The sequence below is a fragment of the Phoenix dactylifera genome, chromosome 14 (assembly GCF_009389715.1).
Source record: "Phoenix dactylifera cultivar Barhee BC4 chromosome 14, palm_55x_up_171113_PBpolish2nd_filt_p, whole genome shotgun sequence".
In the NCBI taxonomy this organism is placed as follows: Eukaryota; Viridiplantae; Streptophyta; class Magnoliopsida; order Arecales; family Arecaceae; genus Phoenix; species Phoenix dactylifera.
In genome coordinates, this window is record NC_052405.1 from 10,717,131 (window position 1) to 10,733,950 (window position 16,820).

At 34.9% G+C, this 16,820-nt stretch overlaps 1 protein-coding gene and 1 long non-coding RNA gene across 2 annotated transcripts; one reads left to right on the forward strand and one right to left on the reverse strand.

Moving 5' to 3' along the window:
• Positions 1–1,627: 1,627 nt before the first annotated feature.
• LOC120113148 lies at positions 1,628–2,243 on the reverse strand. Its single transcript, XR_005514974.1, has 2 exons — positions 2,060–2,243; positions 1,628–1,927 (listed from the first exon to the last, which is right to left on the reverse strand). It is a non-coding gene; the product is annotated as an uncharacterized LOC120113148 (long non-coding RNA).
• Positions 2,244–4,125: 1,882 nt separating this feature from the next.
• Positions 4,126–14,989, forward strand: LOC103715272 (outer envelope pore protein 37, chloroplastic). Its single transcript, XM_008802848.3, has 6 exons — positions 4,126–4,664; positions 9,465–9,554; positions 10,175–10,342; positions 10,484–10,578; positions 14,313–14,433; positions 14,631–14,989. The coding sequence occupies exons 1-6, from the start codon at positions 4,278–4,280 to the stop codon at positions 14,760–14,762; spliced, it is 993 nt and encodes a 330-aa protein (XP_008801070.1). The 5' UTR covers positions 4,126–4,277; the 3' UTR covers positions 14,763–14,989.
• The last annotated feature ends 1,831 nt before the right edge of the window (positions 14,990–16,820 follow it).

A 16,820-nucleotide genomic window follows, 5' to 3' on the forward strand; every position in this document is an offset into this window, starting at 1 on the left:
ATTGTTACATCTAGCCTTGATAAAATTTCAATAATTTATAAGTCAAAAAGTGGCAAACAGAAATTAATACTTCATGGGTAGGCCTACATGGGTCTTTACCATATCTCAGTGATCCCACAGTTTCAAGAAGAAAATTTTCAAAATTTACATATTAAATTTCAAGGGTGGACCTATCCTTTCAATGGGCCAGGTTTTGACTGGGCGACCTAACCTGAATCAAGTGCAAGTCGAGTTAAGCCAATTCTTGACTTGACCTAACTCGACTCAATCAAGATAGCCTATCGAAATCCAACTTGACTTTAGATATGTTAAAGCTGGGCTTGGTTTAAGTTAGGTCATTTAAGTCAGATTATGTTAAAGCTGAGTTGAAGGTTAATCCTAACTCAACCACATCCGATATGTGGGTTGGGCAGGCAGGTTCATGCAGAGCCAATCCCATGTTACACCCCCTACTTTCAAATGGCATAATTTCTCATATATATCAGATTTTAGTGATTTTAATTGTCACAAACATCACTTTGAGATCTATAACAAATATGTTGTGGTATTTAACAAAATTCTAATGATGTTTATGGATCACGAAGTGACCAAAAGTTATAGCTATAATTCAATTGCAATGATGATTTGCTTTCAAATTTTGGAAACTCGACCTTTTTCATTGATCCTCAGCACGCCGGAAAGGAGATCTACAACTGCTCTCTCACCGTCGTGCACAAAAAACTGGCAAAATTTCTGGCCTACATCTTTATTCTAGAGCATACTCAAATGGCTTGTATGATACAGTGATGCTCAGGTTACAAAGGCCTTCTACTTTACATATTAGTTTTGAATTAATGCAAAAGGAATTATAGTGGTGCTGAATCCATGGATACCCTCTTCTAGCAAGTAGTTGGGCTAGCAGCATTATGCTTGTGCTCTTGTCTCTGAATCCAATATGTTTTAGGAGAAACTCTACTCTTTAAATAATGTACAAATTAAACACATGGTTGGGTGCAATCGCTCTGCAGGAAAAAGTAGCATATGTTAGAATAATTTCAAAATATTAGCTTCCACTGATTGCGTATTTTTGTTTTATAAAGCGGATTAGACGTATGGCTTTATGGGCTTTAGTGCACCTTGGATGTATAGGATTGAGTCCTATTTATTGTGGTAATTTTAATATATAGGCTAGGAAACCCAATTAGGATTTGGAGTCTTTAATGGAAAGGCTCTCTTATGTTTCCTATATAAATGCTAGGTTCCCTTCTCCTCTCCATATGGTCCATATGGTTCATAGTTTGCCCGATTGACAGCTATCTTTTGTGAGGAGCAAGGAAGAAAAGATTCAGCCGCTATTATTCTAGGTGATTAAAAAAATCGTATTCAATATGTCTTCCACATATATATCTTTTAAATTTGAATACGGTGTTATTGTGATTCTAAATCTTAGTATGTTATTACTTATAATTAACAGCATAACGCTTCTAGCTTGATTGAACCTAAACCCTCGCCCCTTCTGGCATCAGTCCATATCACAGATGGCTAGTTGAAGACTCACTGGTTCATCCGAGCGAGGATGCGGCTTCGAGTACTTTAATGGAAGCATATAGCATGAAGATGTTTGCATAGGAATATCGAACATATAGCATATGTTTCCACCCTTGGCTTTCATAGATGGCTTCCATTCTTCTGAGAAGAACAGTAGACTACCAAACAGCATGGACAAGAACATGCCAACGGATAAATTTTTATTTGAGAGAAGACTGTTATTATCAAGAACAAGTCAAGATAAGGTTGGTAGCGATTCTCTCTGATAACATCTGAGCAACGGTCTTCCATCTTTTGCATCAAGCACCTGGGCATTTGTCGTGACAGAAGATGCACTCGGGCATGGTCGACCGATAGTAGATGCAGCCACAGCACTTCTTGTCGCAAGGAGCAGGACATGCTGTTCACCAGAAAAAAAACAATCGAAACAGGAGAGAGAGAGAGCGTTTAGCTATGTTGAATAGCGAGCAAATTCATGGAGATCACGTCCGTAAGCACGTAACTAAGGGATGATGGAGATCATAGCACTTACGAACTTCCTTCAGGTTCTGGGAGTATTCAATGGTGTACGGCGCCGGTTTAGGGGTGGTCAGCGTTGCAGAAGGAGCAGTTTCAACCGACATGGCGGACGCGGCTACCATGAGAGCTAGAACCAAACCGAGACTCTTCATGGTTCTGGAAATGGCTTGATGGAAGTGGAACCACCAATGGATGAAAACTTGGGAGGCACAGCACCCATATATATATATATATATATATATAAGAGAGAGAGGATCTTGGGATCGTATCTGGCTAGATTTGCAAGAAGATATCGGGATAGTGAAAAAGGACCAGTATCCAAATAATCTTCTGACCGATTTTTACTTACACAAACTTCAGTTTTAAGAACTTTTTATTTGGGTCCTTTGAGTTACCAGATCCTTCCACCACCTAAAGCCGTCGGTGCACCAACCTAAAAGATGCAAAGAGTATTCGGGCTTTCAACTCAAACAACTGTCAAGGGTATTTCAGTGGAGACAAGTAGAGGGATCACATTAGGTCAGCGTAGTAATTAAAAGGGCACAATTAAAACTTTTTAAAGCCTAAAGGAGTGACTACACATCTCAAAGTAGAAAGGGTGTTTCTATAATTTTCCTAAAAATAAGGGACCAATAAAAACTAATACTCTATGTGGATACTGATTTAGATATTTCAGGGACCAATAGAATTAATATGACCTAATACTCTATGTGGATGCTGATTTAGATATTTCAGGGACCAATAGCATTAATATGACCTACTTGTCACTTGAGGTTTTTGAAGTTTCATATTTAGTTATCTTGATGAATAGCTAAGAGCAAGACGAATCAAGATCTTGGTTTATCTCATCCCATATAGTAAGTGGGAAAAAAATATTCAAGGGCAAATTAACTTTTAATATAGATAATTCAATATTTTAAAAAGAAACACCCAAATAAAAACTTTCCATAATATATAAAAATACATAAAAAATATAAGGTCAGCATGCAGATAATTTCATGATAATTATTAATTGCAATATAATGGTATTTAGGTAATACTATTAAATCGGACCTAAGATTTAGGCAATATAATGATATTTAGGTAATACTATATATATATATATATATATATATATATATATATATATATATATATATATATATAGCAATATATAAAAATACATAAAAACTATAAGGTCAACATGCAGATAATTTCATGACAATTATTATAGTGCTTTAGCAATATAATGGTATTTAGGCAACACCATAATGGGAGGTTATGATGCATAACAAATATAAACTTTTGTTTTATAGCTTGTTCCTTTGGACTTGATAATTTTAAACTATATTGTGTTCGACCTAAAAGCTTTTATTTTTCATGAAATAAGCTTTTACTTTTTGAGAAATAGGATGAGAGGAAAACCATCCTAATTTGATGAGGGCAGAGCTCAAACTCAAATCATTGGTACTAACTCTTAATGACTTAATAACCTTATCTCATGAAATACACTACTTCATTGGTTATAGTTTGAATAAAAGCACACTTACATAAGAACGTATGAAATACACACATACATGAGAAGAGAGAAGGAGGGAGGGGAAGCTTAACAAGCTTGAAACAAAGTATGAAATGCAAGTACATTGTTCTCTTGGGCACGCAAGCAATTTTATGACAATAATTATAATTTCTCGATGATAAACTTGCATTTTATTCAAATCTCCTAATCACCTGATCATTTTTTACTATATTTAATTTATCTCAAAGCAAAAATCTTGTAGTTTGATAACTTCTATAAGCTTTCTTGTGTTGTAAGCTTAGAATTGATTATAAGTTTGGCAAGTGAAGAATATGATGTACATAAATTGGTGACCCAACAGTTGCCTATCCTAGCACTCTCTACTACCATTCAATTTTTTCTTCGATTTTATCATCATTCAATTTGATCTCAACCCTTGTTTGTCCTTTAGAGAGAGAATAGGGACCAAAATAATAAATGTAAGGCCTCAACTTGGACCAAAATGTAAATATTGCCAAAAACTTCCAAAATCCCTCCCTCCCAAACGGCCAAACCCCTCCTCTCTCTCACTCTCTCTGCCGCCCCTCGTTTCAAAAGAATACAAAACCTATTTCCGCTCTTACCAGCCTTGTATTCAAAATTATAGCATAAAATAACACGCAAAATTCAAAATAAAAATACCATAGAAAACCACCATATTCTTCCCCTCTCCTCTCTCTTCGTTCCTCTCGCCATGGGCGATCCAATCCCTCCAATCCCTAACCCTAATTCCCCCCAATCGCCGCCGTCCTCCCTTCCGCTGCCGGCGACGGCGCCACCGCCCCCTTATTCCGGCTGGCGCTCCTTCTCTGTCCCCCGGCCGGCGATCCGAGTGACGTCGGTGTTCGACAGCGACAGCTCGGCGTTCTTCCACAAGGTCTCCTGCCGCCTCTTCGATCGACTCGCCAAGATCAAGCTCTCCTTCCAGAACGACCCCAGCGGCGAGGTCGCCTTCCCCCAGCTCGGCTTCCTCACCAAGCACTTCGCCGTCCTCTACGACCTAGAGTCCCGCAATGCCCTCCTCAAGGGCTCCTTCGATCTCGCCAACTTCCTACAAGTCCGGGCCACCCACGATGTCAAAGTCCGTCTTTTGATCCTCTCCTCGTCCTTCTGTTTCATAAAAATCGCTTCTTGACGTTTTTCTCCGTTGTTTTGGTCACCTGGCAATTGAATCGAACCATCTGTAGTTCAGTTTTCTCCTGCATTACTTTTCTGAATTATAATTTATAATCTGGTTTGGTAATCTCTCATGAAATTTAGATTGAGCAACTGTAAGAAGGAATATGACGCTTTGATGCCGTGGAGGTGAGGGATGTAGCGGTGGAATGTATCGACATATGCAAATTACAGGCCAAGTTCCCCCATTTTCATTTCCTTTCCATCAGTAATACCATGGACTAAGGAAAGCAATAAATTTTGGGCAAGGATAAATGTCGTGGTCGAGATGTTTGATTAATTGATGAAATTGAGGTACTACTGGAAATGAACAAGGTGGAAGAGAAATGACTTGGGTGGGAAATGAGTTTCTATATCAAAGTCTTGACAGGGAGCTCCTCCTGTGTACATTCTAGGAACAGTTTTTATAAGGCAGCTGGGCGACTGCGAAGGCCTTGGTAGGCCCGTGCTGCCCTACTTGAGGCTAAGCTGCTGAAGAAGAATCTTCATGCAGTGACCTGGTTGCCAAGTAGTTGCCTAAGTGGGCTGCCTGTTCTTACATTGTCGGACATGTCTGCTTGCACTATCCTCTGAGGTGGGGTAGCTGGGTAGGTTATGATCCACACACTCTCTCTCTCGTTTGTGTTCTACAAAGGTTGGCGGTGGATATGATATGAGGGGATTTAAGAAACGTGTTGATTTTTCTTTATTGAAATTTTAGGAAATCTTCACGTCACTTTAACATTTGGGGGTCATTGCCATCAGGAGTTGTCAGGGGGAGATCATTTTGCGGTTCCGATACCTTTAGAGTAAATAACTCTATTGAGCTAAAACTTAAAGTGATTTGGTCTGTGCTGAATGACTTAATGGGTAATTGTTGAGGCTATGTGTTAGCAACAGAGGAAGTAAAGGTATATAGTGCGGAGGAATGCGCTTGTGAGGCACATTTAATAGGAGGGAGTAGGTAGTGCTTAGAAGTTATTGTTTTTTGTGCTCATAACGCTGCCATATCGACCTCTCATTATCTAGTCCATGTTTTGAGGTGTGTCAAGATAAATCTAAGTGTTGGCTTCCCCATTACTTTTATGGTGGTAACTCTTGATTAGACAATGTTGGATAAGCTGTAGGTAAAATCAGATAAGTAAGTTCATATCTTTCTTCTTGGAGCTTTGTCTCGAATCATGTAATCATGTTTTAAAGAATTTTATAAATATGCATTGCCATTTGATGTGCCGTCTTTCTTCATGCAGTTTGACTCTGAAGCCATGATAAAATATATAAAACTTAATTTTGTGATATATAAAACTTCTTAAAGCAGTTGTGTCATGATGTTTTCCCTCACAAACCCTTATATAATTTGTCTTGGCTTATTATGGCACGTAAACATCAAAAGTTCTCTTGGTCCTTCATATCTCACTCATCTTAATGATTAAGCTGTGGAAAAGATTTTAAGGTCATCATATTCTATTTCATTCTTCTATTTCCTCTTACTATAAAAGTTATTCACAATCTATGTCACGATAGAAGTTCTTCATAATCTATGTCACGATAGAAGTTCTTCATAATCTATTCCTTTCTAACTTTCCTCCCGAAATAATGGTTTCTTGGAGTTGTTGTTTAAAGAAAAACTTGTGCAGTTATTTTATAAGACTGCTTATGTTTCAGACTGGTCAGATTGGGGAGCCAGACTATCTTCATATAGGCTGTTCAACACAGTGTTTGTCTATATCTTGCACTTTCGAAAATAGCAAGTCTGTTCTTTCTTGCATTCACTTGGGCAGTTGCTTCTTATTGAAGTATCACCATAGAAAGGTGCGTGCTTTGTATCATTTACAACCCCCATTCCTCACACAGAGGGAGAGAGAGGGAGATAGAATTTTGTCACATCTTGACACCTAAAATCAAAGAGTGTCATCTGATAACTGTTAGGTTATACTTATACAAGATACACAACTGTGTATCTTAATTTTATAGCATACTTTAATAATATAAGTTTTCTGTTGCAATGGGCTTGGTTGACATTTTCATTCTTTGTTTATGCTTATCGAGTTTTTTATACGTATCATATTTACCAGTTTAGTTTGAAACATTAATTTCATGTTTATAAGTGAACAATTTTTTGCTCTTACAAAGACCAAAAAACAATAATACAAGACTTTGTTTTGTTAAGTGCACTAGAAAGCTGGCATACCAAATGCTTTTCTTTTTGGCAAATGGGATAAGTGGAGGAGATTGCCATTTGTTTGCATTAAGACATCATCAAGTTACAAACATGCCTATGAAAGTCCCTTTCAAGATGGATATTCTGATACTGTAGTTACTTTAAGAATCATCAGCATCATTGAGCTAGAACTTGTATCCACACTTGAGAATGTGGAGGTATGAAACAGATACATGTGGCAACTGCAATCTGTAAATAAATGACTGGTTGTCCTACTTTCAGATGGATAAATCTCATTAACTCAAAGTCTCATTTACATGGAGTTATACATTTGAGGGTGTCTTTGTGATAATCATTTATAAACTACATTTATGTTGCTCGGAGATATTTTTCTTGATTTTGCTATGTAAATATTCTAATTTTGTAGCAATACTATAGCTATTCCAATTTAAGATATTCATTGCTTTTAGATAGGCTGCTAAAGATGATAATCCAGAATGGCACAAAACATATACTTAAATAGGCAAAATGTGGCATACTATTCCAATTGATTTTTCACTTGGTGACACTTATTTGATGATTCATCTCAAAAGGTTCTATCTATCTATATTATAACTATGATAGTGCATTCATGATTGTCTATGTTTGATGCAGGAATTGCCCTTTCACACTTTGGTGCATTTTCCTCTGACATATATGCTGATTATTTTTGTTTTCCATTTGTATGCCTAAATTTAATTTTTGTTGCCTTTGTTAAACTTCATGCTTTAAAGTACCAAGCGAATTTTTGATTTCTTTTGCAATATTCACCTTAACCCATGCTCCTTAATTTAGTTGCTTTAGATTTTCTTTTTTTAAATATTTTTTTGAAAATGTAAACCAAACTTACTTCCTTATATCATCCAAAATGTTTGTAAACAGTGATATGTTGACTGACATATTGTCCAGAGGGAAGACCAACCTTTTGACTTTTAGGTCTACTGGCATAATAAAATCTTTGCCAACAAACCGTTTATCTTTACCTCCTCTTTGTCCCAGTCATGTAATGATCAGATTCTGGCTAGCAACTTCCTTTAGGTCACATCAGTGCATTGCTTTGCCTTGATTGATTGCTTTCCCCATTCTGCTTAAAGATTTCTATTCTCTGCTCCAGCTTCACCATTTATCAGATTTTCAATAACTATTACAAGTCCAATGATGTCATTTTTGCAATTTCTTGTCATTTATTTTATGTAATTATGAACTTTTCAGATATATTTTGCTACTGTGAGCAATGTAAATAATTAACCAGACATGGATCACAGGCCATACTCAACCTGCTCTGAGTAGTGATATGGTTTACCACTTGTTTCTATCAAGGCCTTCATTGTTTCTAGGTAGAAGCTTTATTTTGAGCTTCATTCTTGTCAATTAAGCTGACTCTTCCAGGCCTCCCATTAAGTTTCCATCCTTATTATACAAAAGCCACCAAGATAGGTTCACCTAGGGTGACTTTGTTCCCATCATGCATGGCCACACCATCTCTATTGGTTCCTTATAAGTTTATCCGTTATTGATACAACTCATGCATATAATAGAAAAATATGTTTCCAACTACTTGCTTCGGAAACCACAGAAACCACTCTTATGAGTAATGCTTGCACCTTAAATTTCCTCCATAATTGTAATTCTATGCTGTTTTCTTATTTTGTTAATTCATAAATAGACCACATTAATGTTAGCACAAATTCATAAGATTTGTTTAATCATTGGTAAATAATGGACTGATGACTTATTCATCTTGTTACAAGTAATTGCGAATAATGGTGGCTTCCTGCAACCTTTTGCTGGGTTCTATGTTTTTCTATTATGCAATTTTATTTCACACGAGTGGTTAAATACTTTGCTTCTAAGTAGTCACTTTCTTTTTTTTGATTTTTTGGTCCATTACAACCCAGAGAATGTTATGGGATTGTATGGTGCAACTGGGAAGGGATTGACTTGGCTTAAACCAAAATTAAATCGAAAATGACTGCTTAGGCCCCTGTTTTAAGATCAGTCTGAAACAAGATTATCTGCTTGATATGTGATTCTTTTCTTGCTTGCATAAAGTATGAAAAAAAAAATTAACAGCTTGCTATAAAAGGAGTCTTAATTACATTTTCTGAAGTGATATAATTATCTGGAACTTTAGTAATCTCTTTTATGCATGCAAAGACCACCATTTAAGAGGTCCCTGAAAGTGGGAATAACTGAAAGTTTTTTGCTGATACTTGCTTTTACTCTTGTGGCCGTTTGCTACAGAAAATTATTAGCAGCATAAAGTTTATAATATGCTTGGCACATGATCCTTATTTCGTTGTGGCATGAAAGTGGCAAGATCAAAGACGTTTGTAATCTTGTAATCTGTGCTCAGTCTTTCAACTGGGAAATTTATAATTATCATTGATTGCTGCTCATTTTTTTTTCTCAAACTTTTTTGTGTTCATGCAACATTGATGTCTGCTTTGTAAAATATTGAATTGTAGTATTATAATTCCCTTAAAATCAAATTACAGCTTTCTTACCTGTACTCTTGTTTCTCAGGAGCAACAAGGAGAAGTGGCAATGGTAGCAAGCCTGGCCGATCCATCATATAAACTGGAATTGTCTTCTTCTGTTCCGTCAGTGGGATTGGTGAGTGTAGCAAGGTGGTTGTATAAAGAGATAAATCTTGTAAGCCTGTCCAGCACAAAACAAAGGCAGAAGTGCTTTTCTCCTTAATTAAAAAGTTAATCAGTTCATGGCATTTCCTTTAGTAGAGTTTTAAAATTCACTCGATTTATTTCAAAGCTGTTTGAGCTATAAGTTTCAGAACCTTGATAATGATTTTCTATCAGGGATGCTGCAACCACCAGAAACTTGCTATCCTCATCTTTTACCATGTTGATCTGCAATCATGACATTTACCACTCTCCTATTTCCCAATAAATCTCTATCATTCATCAATTTAGACAACCACCAAAAGCATATATCTTTTTCTGTTGTTACATTATATTATCTTAAACATATACTCTTACTGTTCACACTTCCTAAATCCTTTGTGAACTCTCTTATCAGCTTACACCCTTATATCTGCTCTCACAGCCACTCCTGATTTAGTTCTATAGGTGATGATTGCTGGATCCAATCTTTGCTTTGATTTCCAGGTCTATAGTCGTGCATATATACTTGAGCAGTTTCCTCTAATAGACAAGTTAAAAGAAGTTCCTTGCTGCACATATAGTGACTGACATGATGACAATAAATTTATGCAGCCAAAAGCAACTATTCATTTCCCCCTTGGTGAAGTTTCAGTCGAGAAGGAAACTAAGGAAGTTGAGAACGTACTATCAGTAAATGGGATTTTGAAAGGTCATATGTTGAATGGAGTTTGTACTGCATTATATAAGGACAATGATTTGAACCTAAGATACTGTTATAAGGTGATCATTGTAAACGCTTTGTTCTTTACTTTTATGCAATATATTTCGCAAATTATTTTTTTTGAAATAATTTATGTTCCATTTCACATCTTACAAGAAACTATCTTGAATGTATATTTTTTAAATTTGTTTTAATGGTAGGATGAGGAATTGTCATTTATTCCCAGTGTCTACTTACCTTCAAATGCCCTATCCTTTGCATTCAAACGGCGTTTCAGTCCTTCGGACAAATTAAGGTTTGCCGTATATCTTTGTTCATTAATTTTCCTTTTAAAACATATAACTTGAATTCATATTTCTGTTCTTACAATGATATTATCTTTATGTTTTATGTCACTATCTATGTATCTTGAAAGTAGTATAGTTTCCAAATTCTTTGAAAAAACAAATTTAAAAGTTAAAAATGAATATATAGCATGTTTAATGTTACATACTCAGTACCATCCATGATAGGTTATACATATCAGTTTTTTGCAAACTATCATCACTTTTGAGTAGTACGTATCTTGGTTTGCTTATTTTCACTTTTTGTCATTTTCATTACTTTTGAAGTATGCATTTGTTGTAGATATTGTTTTGTTTTTGAGAATGGTACCACCACATATTGTTTTATTAGATAGTACCATCATAAAACATGAGGGATTTAATGGGCTCTTCTTCCCAATTGTCCCCACCCACCCAAAGAAAAGACTCTAGGGTGCAAAAGGTGTATGCATTCACGCACTGTGGCCTGTGGGTCCTGAATTTGCTGAAGGAATATGCAAGCAAAGGATGTTAAAGAGGTAAGACATCGGCATTCTATAGCAACGAAACAAAGTTTCACAATTTTGCACCCTTGGGATGCCTAGATATCAAACTTTTTGTAGCAACAATAACAAAATATGAGAACATTTTAATATGTTGAACCATAAGAAATTAAATATAGCATGGACATATTAATCTGCATTTGTAAGTGATAATTGGGAGAGGAATGCTATGAACATTGTTAATTTTTTTTTTTCTCGATTTTTGTTTGTTAAGATCTTATAATGAGAATAAATAAGAACATTTAAGGTAACAATAACCCAATAGGTTTTTAGGTACTTTGCGATCATAAATTGACTATATTTTTATGATAATCATCATTCCATCATCTTTCAAGCCTTTTCTCATCAATTGTGAGGCCATTTATCGAGCGCATATAAGTTGAGAACACTCCGTGGAAGAATTGAACAAATTCACAACTACTTGTCAGCAGACATCAACCTCTAGAAATGGATAAAGTAGCATACCGTTAACACTATATGATGCTAATATACTTTTTTTTAATATGGAAAAATGCATATCTTATTTGTTAGATTAAGTTGGTGTAGTAGCCAATTGTATTGCATACAGTGCATACACATTAAGTGCATTGCCACTTATGAATCCTATGTTCTTTGTGTATGTACTCTGTTATATCCATAATACTATATGATGATAATATACTTATCTGTAATATGGAAACTTTAAACATATTTTACTTGTTAAACTAAGCTGGTAAAGTAGCCAGTTGTATTGTGTACAATGCACACACATTAAGTGCATTGCTGCTTGTGAATCCTATTGTTCTTTGTGTATGTACTATGTTATATACATAATACTATATGATGATAATGTAGTTGTCTTTAATATGGAAGCATTAAACATATTTTACTTGTTAAATTAAATTGGTAAAGTAGCCAGTTGTATTGCATACAATGCATACATATTAAGTGCATTGCTGCTTATGAATCCTATCACTCTGTATATGTAATAGTTAGACACACACACACACACAATAGCTAATGTCTTTCTTTTGTTTGTTGGGACGTATAAAAGTATATAATGCTAAGCTTTAGTTAGATATAACATGCGTCCAACAATACCTTCATAAAATTTGTAATATCAGAGGCTGGATTAATATTCTCAAACCTTTGTGAAGATTTGAGGATCACATGTTATTGGCTAATCCTTTGCTAGCCTTTACCATCTCATTGAGTGCTTAATGGCACAGAGAATATCTTACACAATCATCTCAGAATCAAACAAAAATATAGGGGTCTTTTTTGCATAATATTTTCTTGTTCACAGCCTTTGTTCATTGAATTGATCTCTCCAGAGAAAAAAGTTGACTAGATTCCTCTGAAACATTGTATTAATGCCAGAAAGTCTTTCCAGATGTTCTCATCACCATCCATTCTAGGAAATTAGGAATAATGGTTAAACTTCCATGGTTCCATTTTGTTTTCATGGTCATTTGGCCTTTTGGAATCTTTCTGATTTGTGAGAGCATCAATGATTCTAACAATTTGTGCATTTTTTTCTGATCTATACGAGTCAATTTATTTTTCCTGATTATTATGATCAAGACATACAAAAAACATCTTTATTTGGTTCTTTGCATTTTTATTATGTTGAAGTTCCTTTGTTTTTAATTATAGGCACTTCTTTCTTCATGAGACTTGATCATATCTGTTTTCTCATCTTATATGCACCAAATAATTGGCCTATACCATCAACATCACTTGGATCTTTATTGTGGTCCGTATAGCTTCAGGAATATCTGTCTGGTTTATATGCAATGACCTCTGGCTTTCACATAACTATTGTCCTTGTTTTAGGACATCTTCCATGAGAGACATACATTTTTCACCATGTCGCAGTGTGTCTTGGCTTGCTTCCCATCAAAATTGCAATATTGCACCCATCCTTTTTTTTCTAATCATATTCCTTTGTTGCCATTGAGTTGATTCATTCGATTATACTTGATCAACTAGGTTGTCATATGCTATCGGTTGGCTTTGCTAACACCACATTCCTTATTAGAGTACACTATTGTGCAACTTGTAAATCTATATTTTAAGGCTACCATTCCTGAGGTTCACTAGGTAGTCTGAAGTATGAACTATCGCTAATGGCTTCCTTTCAAGTTGGAATCACATTCTCTGCAACTGCTATCAGTTTGCCATCATTCCTTGCCTTTCTGGTGAATGGTTCAGGAATGCTTGTCTTCTTCTGATACCATTTTATCTTCTTTTTTTTTTTTTTAACATGCCTTGGTATTAGCGAAAACATATATTGTTTACTCCCAGGAAATGCAATAGCACTTCTCTGATCAATTATCCCAGATTAATGGTTATGCATCCACAAGATCATCCTATGAACTCAACATCTTGGTAACTATATAATTAAAATGTAGTGTGTACTCATACTAGTTATGCTATGCTACTTATGTTCTCTATCTACATTAGTGGAGATACTTCTGTAGTGTATATGATTAGTCTGTCTTTTGCATTGTAAATTCTTGGAGTCTGACCTACCCGGAGTTTTTCTCTTCTGAAAAATGAATAATCGGGAGGGGTGGAGGGTTACATACAGTACAGCATGATCACTATATAAGGTAGCTAGTTAAATATTGTTTCATTCTTTTCAAGAACTTGTACATAAATTGTACAGTAAAGAGATTATACATGAGTTATGCGCTAGCATCTTTATAATATTGTGGTATTCTAATTGTGAGGTGTAAATCACTTGTAATTTTGCATATTTGGTTTGATGCTCCATTGATGTTGTCGGAGACTGCTGCTCAAGTTTTCATACAGTTTATTGTAATATGTGCAGCATATCTCATTATGATGACATTGAAGTATATCGGGAAATAGTTTAAAATATTGGTCAGATTTTTTATTATGAAACTGTAATTATCCTACTAGAGAGAGAAAAAAAACATAACTACGAGAACTGTTGTATTATCTGTACTGATAGTGTATGGAGATTATTTAGCACTATGGTTGAGCTTTATTTATTTGAAAATGTTACCCATGCTCTTTATCTTTCATATTATTTATCAGTGCTATTATTTGATGTTAGTGATTTTGAGTTTGCCCTTTTATGGTCACTCATATTTGGTAATCTATTCTTTATAAATTATTTTTTCATATAAGTGTTTCTCTACTTTGTTTCCTTCCAGCTACTGGTACCACTTTGACTCCAGTGAGTGGAGTACGGTTTATAAGCACACTATTGGTAAAGACCTTAAATTTAAAGCTGGCTATGATTCTGGCGTGCGACTTGGATGGGCTTCTCTTTGGGTAAGTTCACTGTAGCTTATTACCTTTAAATTAGCATATACTAGTAAAAGAAATGGGAGTAAAAAGTTAATATTCTTGATCAAAAGATAGCTTGACCTAATGTGACTTTGGCATAAAGTATAGAACTAGCTTGCATATATATATTTCAGTTGCATAAGAGAGATAAATGAACTGTTTGACTGCAATTCTGTGTTAAGGTTGGAGAGGAAGATGGCAAAACAAAAACCGCCCCTATGAAGATGAAAGTTCAATTCATGCTCCAAGTCCCTCAAGATGATATTGGTAACTCGATTCTCATGTTCCGGGTGAAGAAGAGGTGGGACTTCTAGTTCTTATGTCCTCCCTTTGTTTTAACAAGTTGAGATATGCATATTGGAAGTCGGGCCTTTGTTGTATCAAATGTTGGGGTTACATATGACTGTTATATAAATGTCTATGATTGCCTTGTTTCATGGCCAAACTTTTTTTTTTTGATTATAAATGTCGATTCTTGATACCAAGTCTGAAACCTCATATAGGAAACTGTGGTCTAATTAACTCTCCAAATTGACTGGCACACACAGGCTGCATGCTCTTCAAAAACTTCAGTTAGCAACATCCTATTTTGATCTGTCAACAGGCCTCATTTTGCTGTGTCATCATAATTGATTAGCCTGTTATCTTCCGCTTTAATGGGTTTGCACCTGATGCATGTCAGATGAATTAAGGTGAGACAATCTTCTTAAAGGACGAACCTGAACATGAAATCATCGGGGTGAGTGGGTTCTGTGTTGATCCCTCCTACATGGGCATGGTAGCCATTATTTTCCTTTTTCTGAGAATTATTAAGAAAGTACAAATTAAACAAAGAAATAAAAAAATCTTTATTAATTCTACCTAGCCAATAAAAATATTTATACAAGATTTTTTCTCTGTGAATAGGTCAGCTTTTGTACATGTATCAGTGTTGGAATTGAGCAGGGTTGTACTCTTCTGTAGGAAGGTTTCACTCCTAATATATGTTTTTGGTGGGGTTGGGGATGGTCCGAAATCTGGTTCTTGTGAATCAAAAAGAAGAAGGAAGCTTTTTGGTGATCTGAAACAAAGGATTTTGCCTATAAGTTAAATTACTTGTGCTATTGGAGGTTGCCGAGTTCAAGTCTCATTCAGGTGTCTCAGGATTTTAAGATTACTCCAAGGGCTGCGTGTAAATGTAAATGAATATTCCCAAGGTTCATTCATGATGATAGAATATGTTATTAAAGAGAAAAATAAAATAATAGTTAAATGTTATTGAGTTTCATGAGATATGGGTTCGTTTTGAACTAGTAGATAATATTAGTTCCCTAATACAAAGCAAATAAAAACCTCAGACATAAGGTATTCATTTTACTGTGGTCAATGTGGGCTTTGTTTGTTGGACCTTTTCTGGTCTAGTATGAACTCATTGTAAATATAGGGCTAAAAAGCAGGTTAGATTATATTCGATCATATCTATTTTCATATCTAATTTGGGTTAGATTTGGATACTATTTTTTTGGTCTGATCGGATTCAAATACATAGTCAATTCAAAAATTTTATGGATGCGGATAAAATTATATAACAAGGATAAATAAAAAAAAAAGAGTTTAGATTAAGTTAAATCAAAAACCAATTAATTGATTAACCAAATTTAAACTAAAAGAAATTATATATCGGATGACTGATGCTTAAGATCGTAACCTAAATATGGAATACTTAATTCGAATAAAATTCTTCAAATTACCCGCGCATGCTTAAAAAGTTTAAATATTTTGTTAGTTCATTTTGTCTCTTTTTTTTCTCTCCGTCGTCGGTGATTGCAACCAGCAACGATCGTGAGATGCTTTGAAGGCGCCGTAGATTCTATCTACTTTGGTAATGAACAATCTTGAATGGTATATTTTTTATAAAATTATTAGTTTTTATTATTGGTGAATACTTGTTACAATTATATATTTAATTAAATATATTTTTTATGATCATATCTTTGTTACTAATTTTATTATTAAATTTTGCTCAAATTTAATAAATATTTCAAAAAATATGTAATTTATATTCGTATTTAGATAAAAAGATATAGACAGGATATCTATTTAATATTCGTACCTATATCTCTATTTATTAAAAAAGTATAGATACAAATATAAATGTATTAATATTTTATATATTTTTAACCCTAAATATCAGGCCTAAAATATTCTTCGGTAGTTCGGATGAGCTGGTGAAATATCACTATATGGCGGTCTCTTGACCACAAAAATGGATACTTATATTTATATCTTTGTTGGTGCCAACTTCGTGCCAGCTTTTACTATCAAGGGCGGAAACCATCAGATCTCTACGCGTTTGACGAGACTGAGCAAAACCATCAGCTCTCTACGTGTTT

Coding starts and splice junctions, on each gene's coding strand:
- LOC103715272 (XM_008802848.3), top strand. CDS start 4,278: ATGGGCGATCCAATCCCTCCAATCCCTAACCCTAATTCCCCCCAATCG. Junction 4,665..9,464: donor GGGCCACCCACGATGTCAAA/GTCCGTCTTTTG, acceptor CTTGTTTCTCAG/GAGCAACAAGGAGAAGTGGC. Junction 14,434..14,630: donor TTGGATGGGCTTCTCTTTGG/GTAAGTTCACTG, acceptor TTCTGTGTTAAG/GTTGGAGAGGAAGATGGCAA.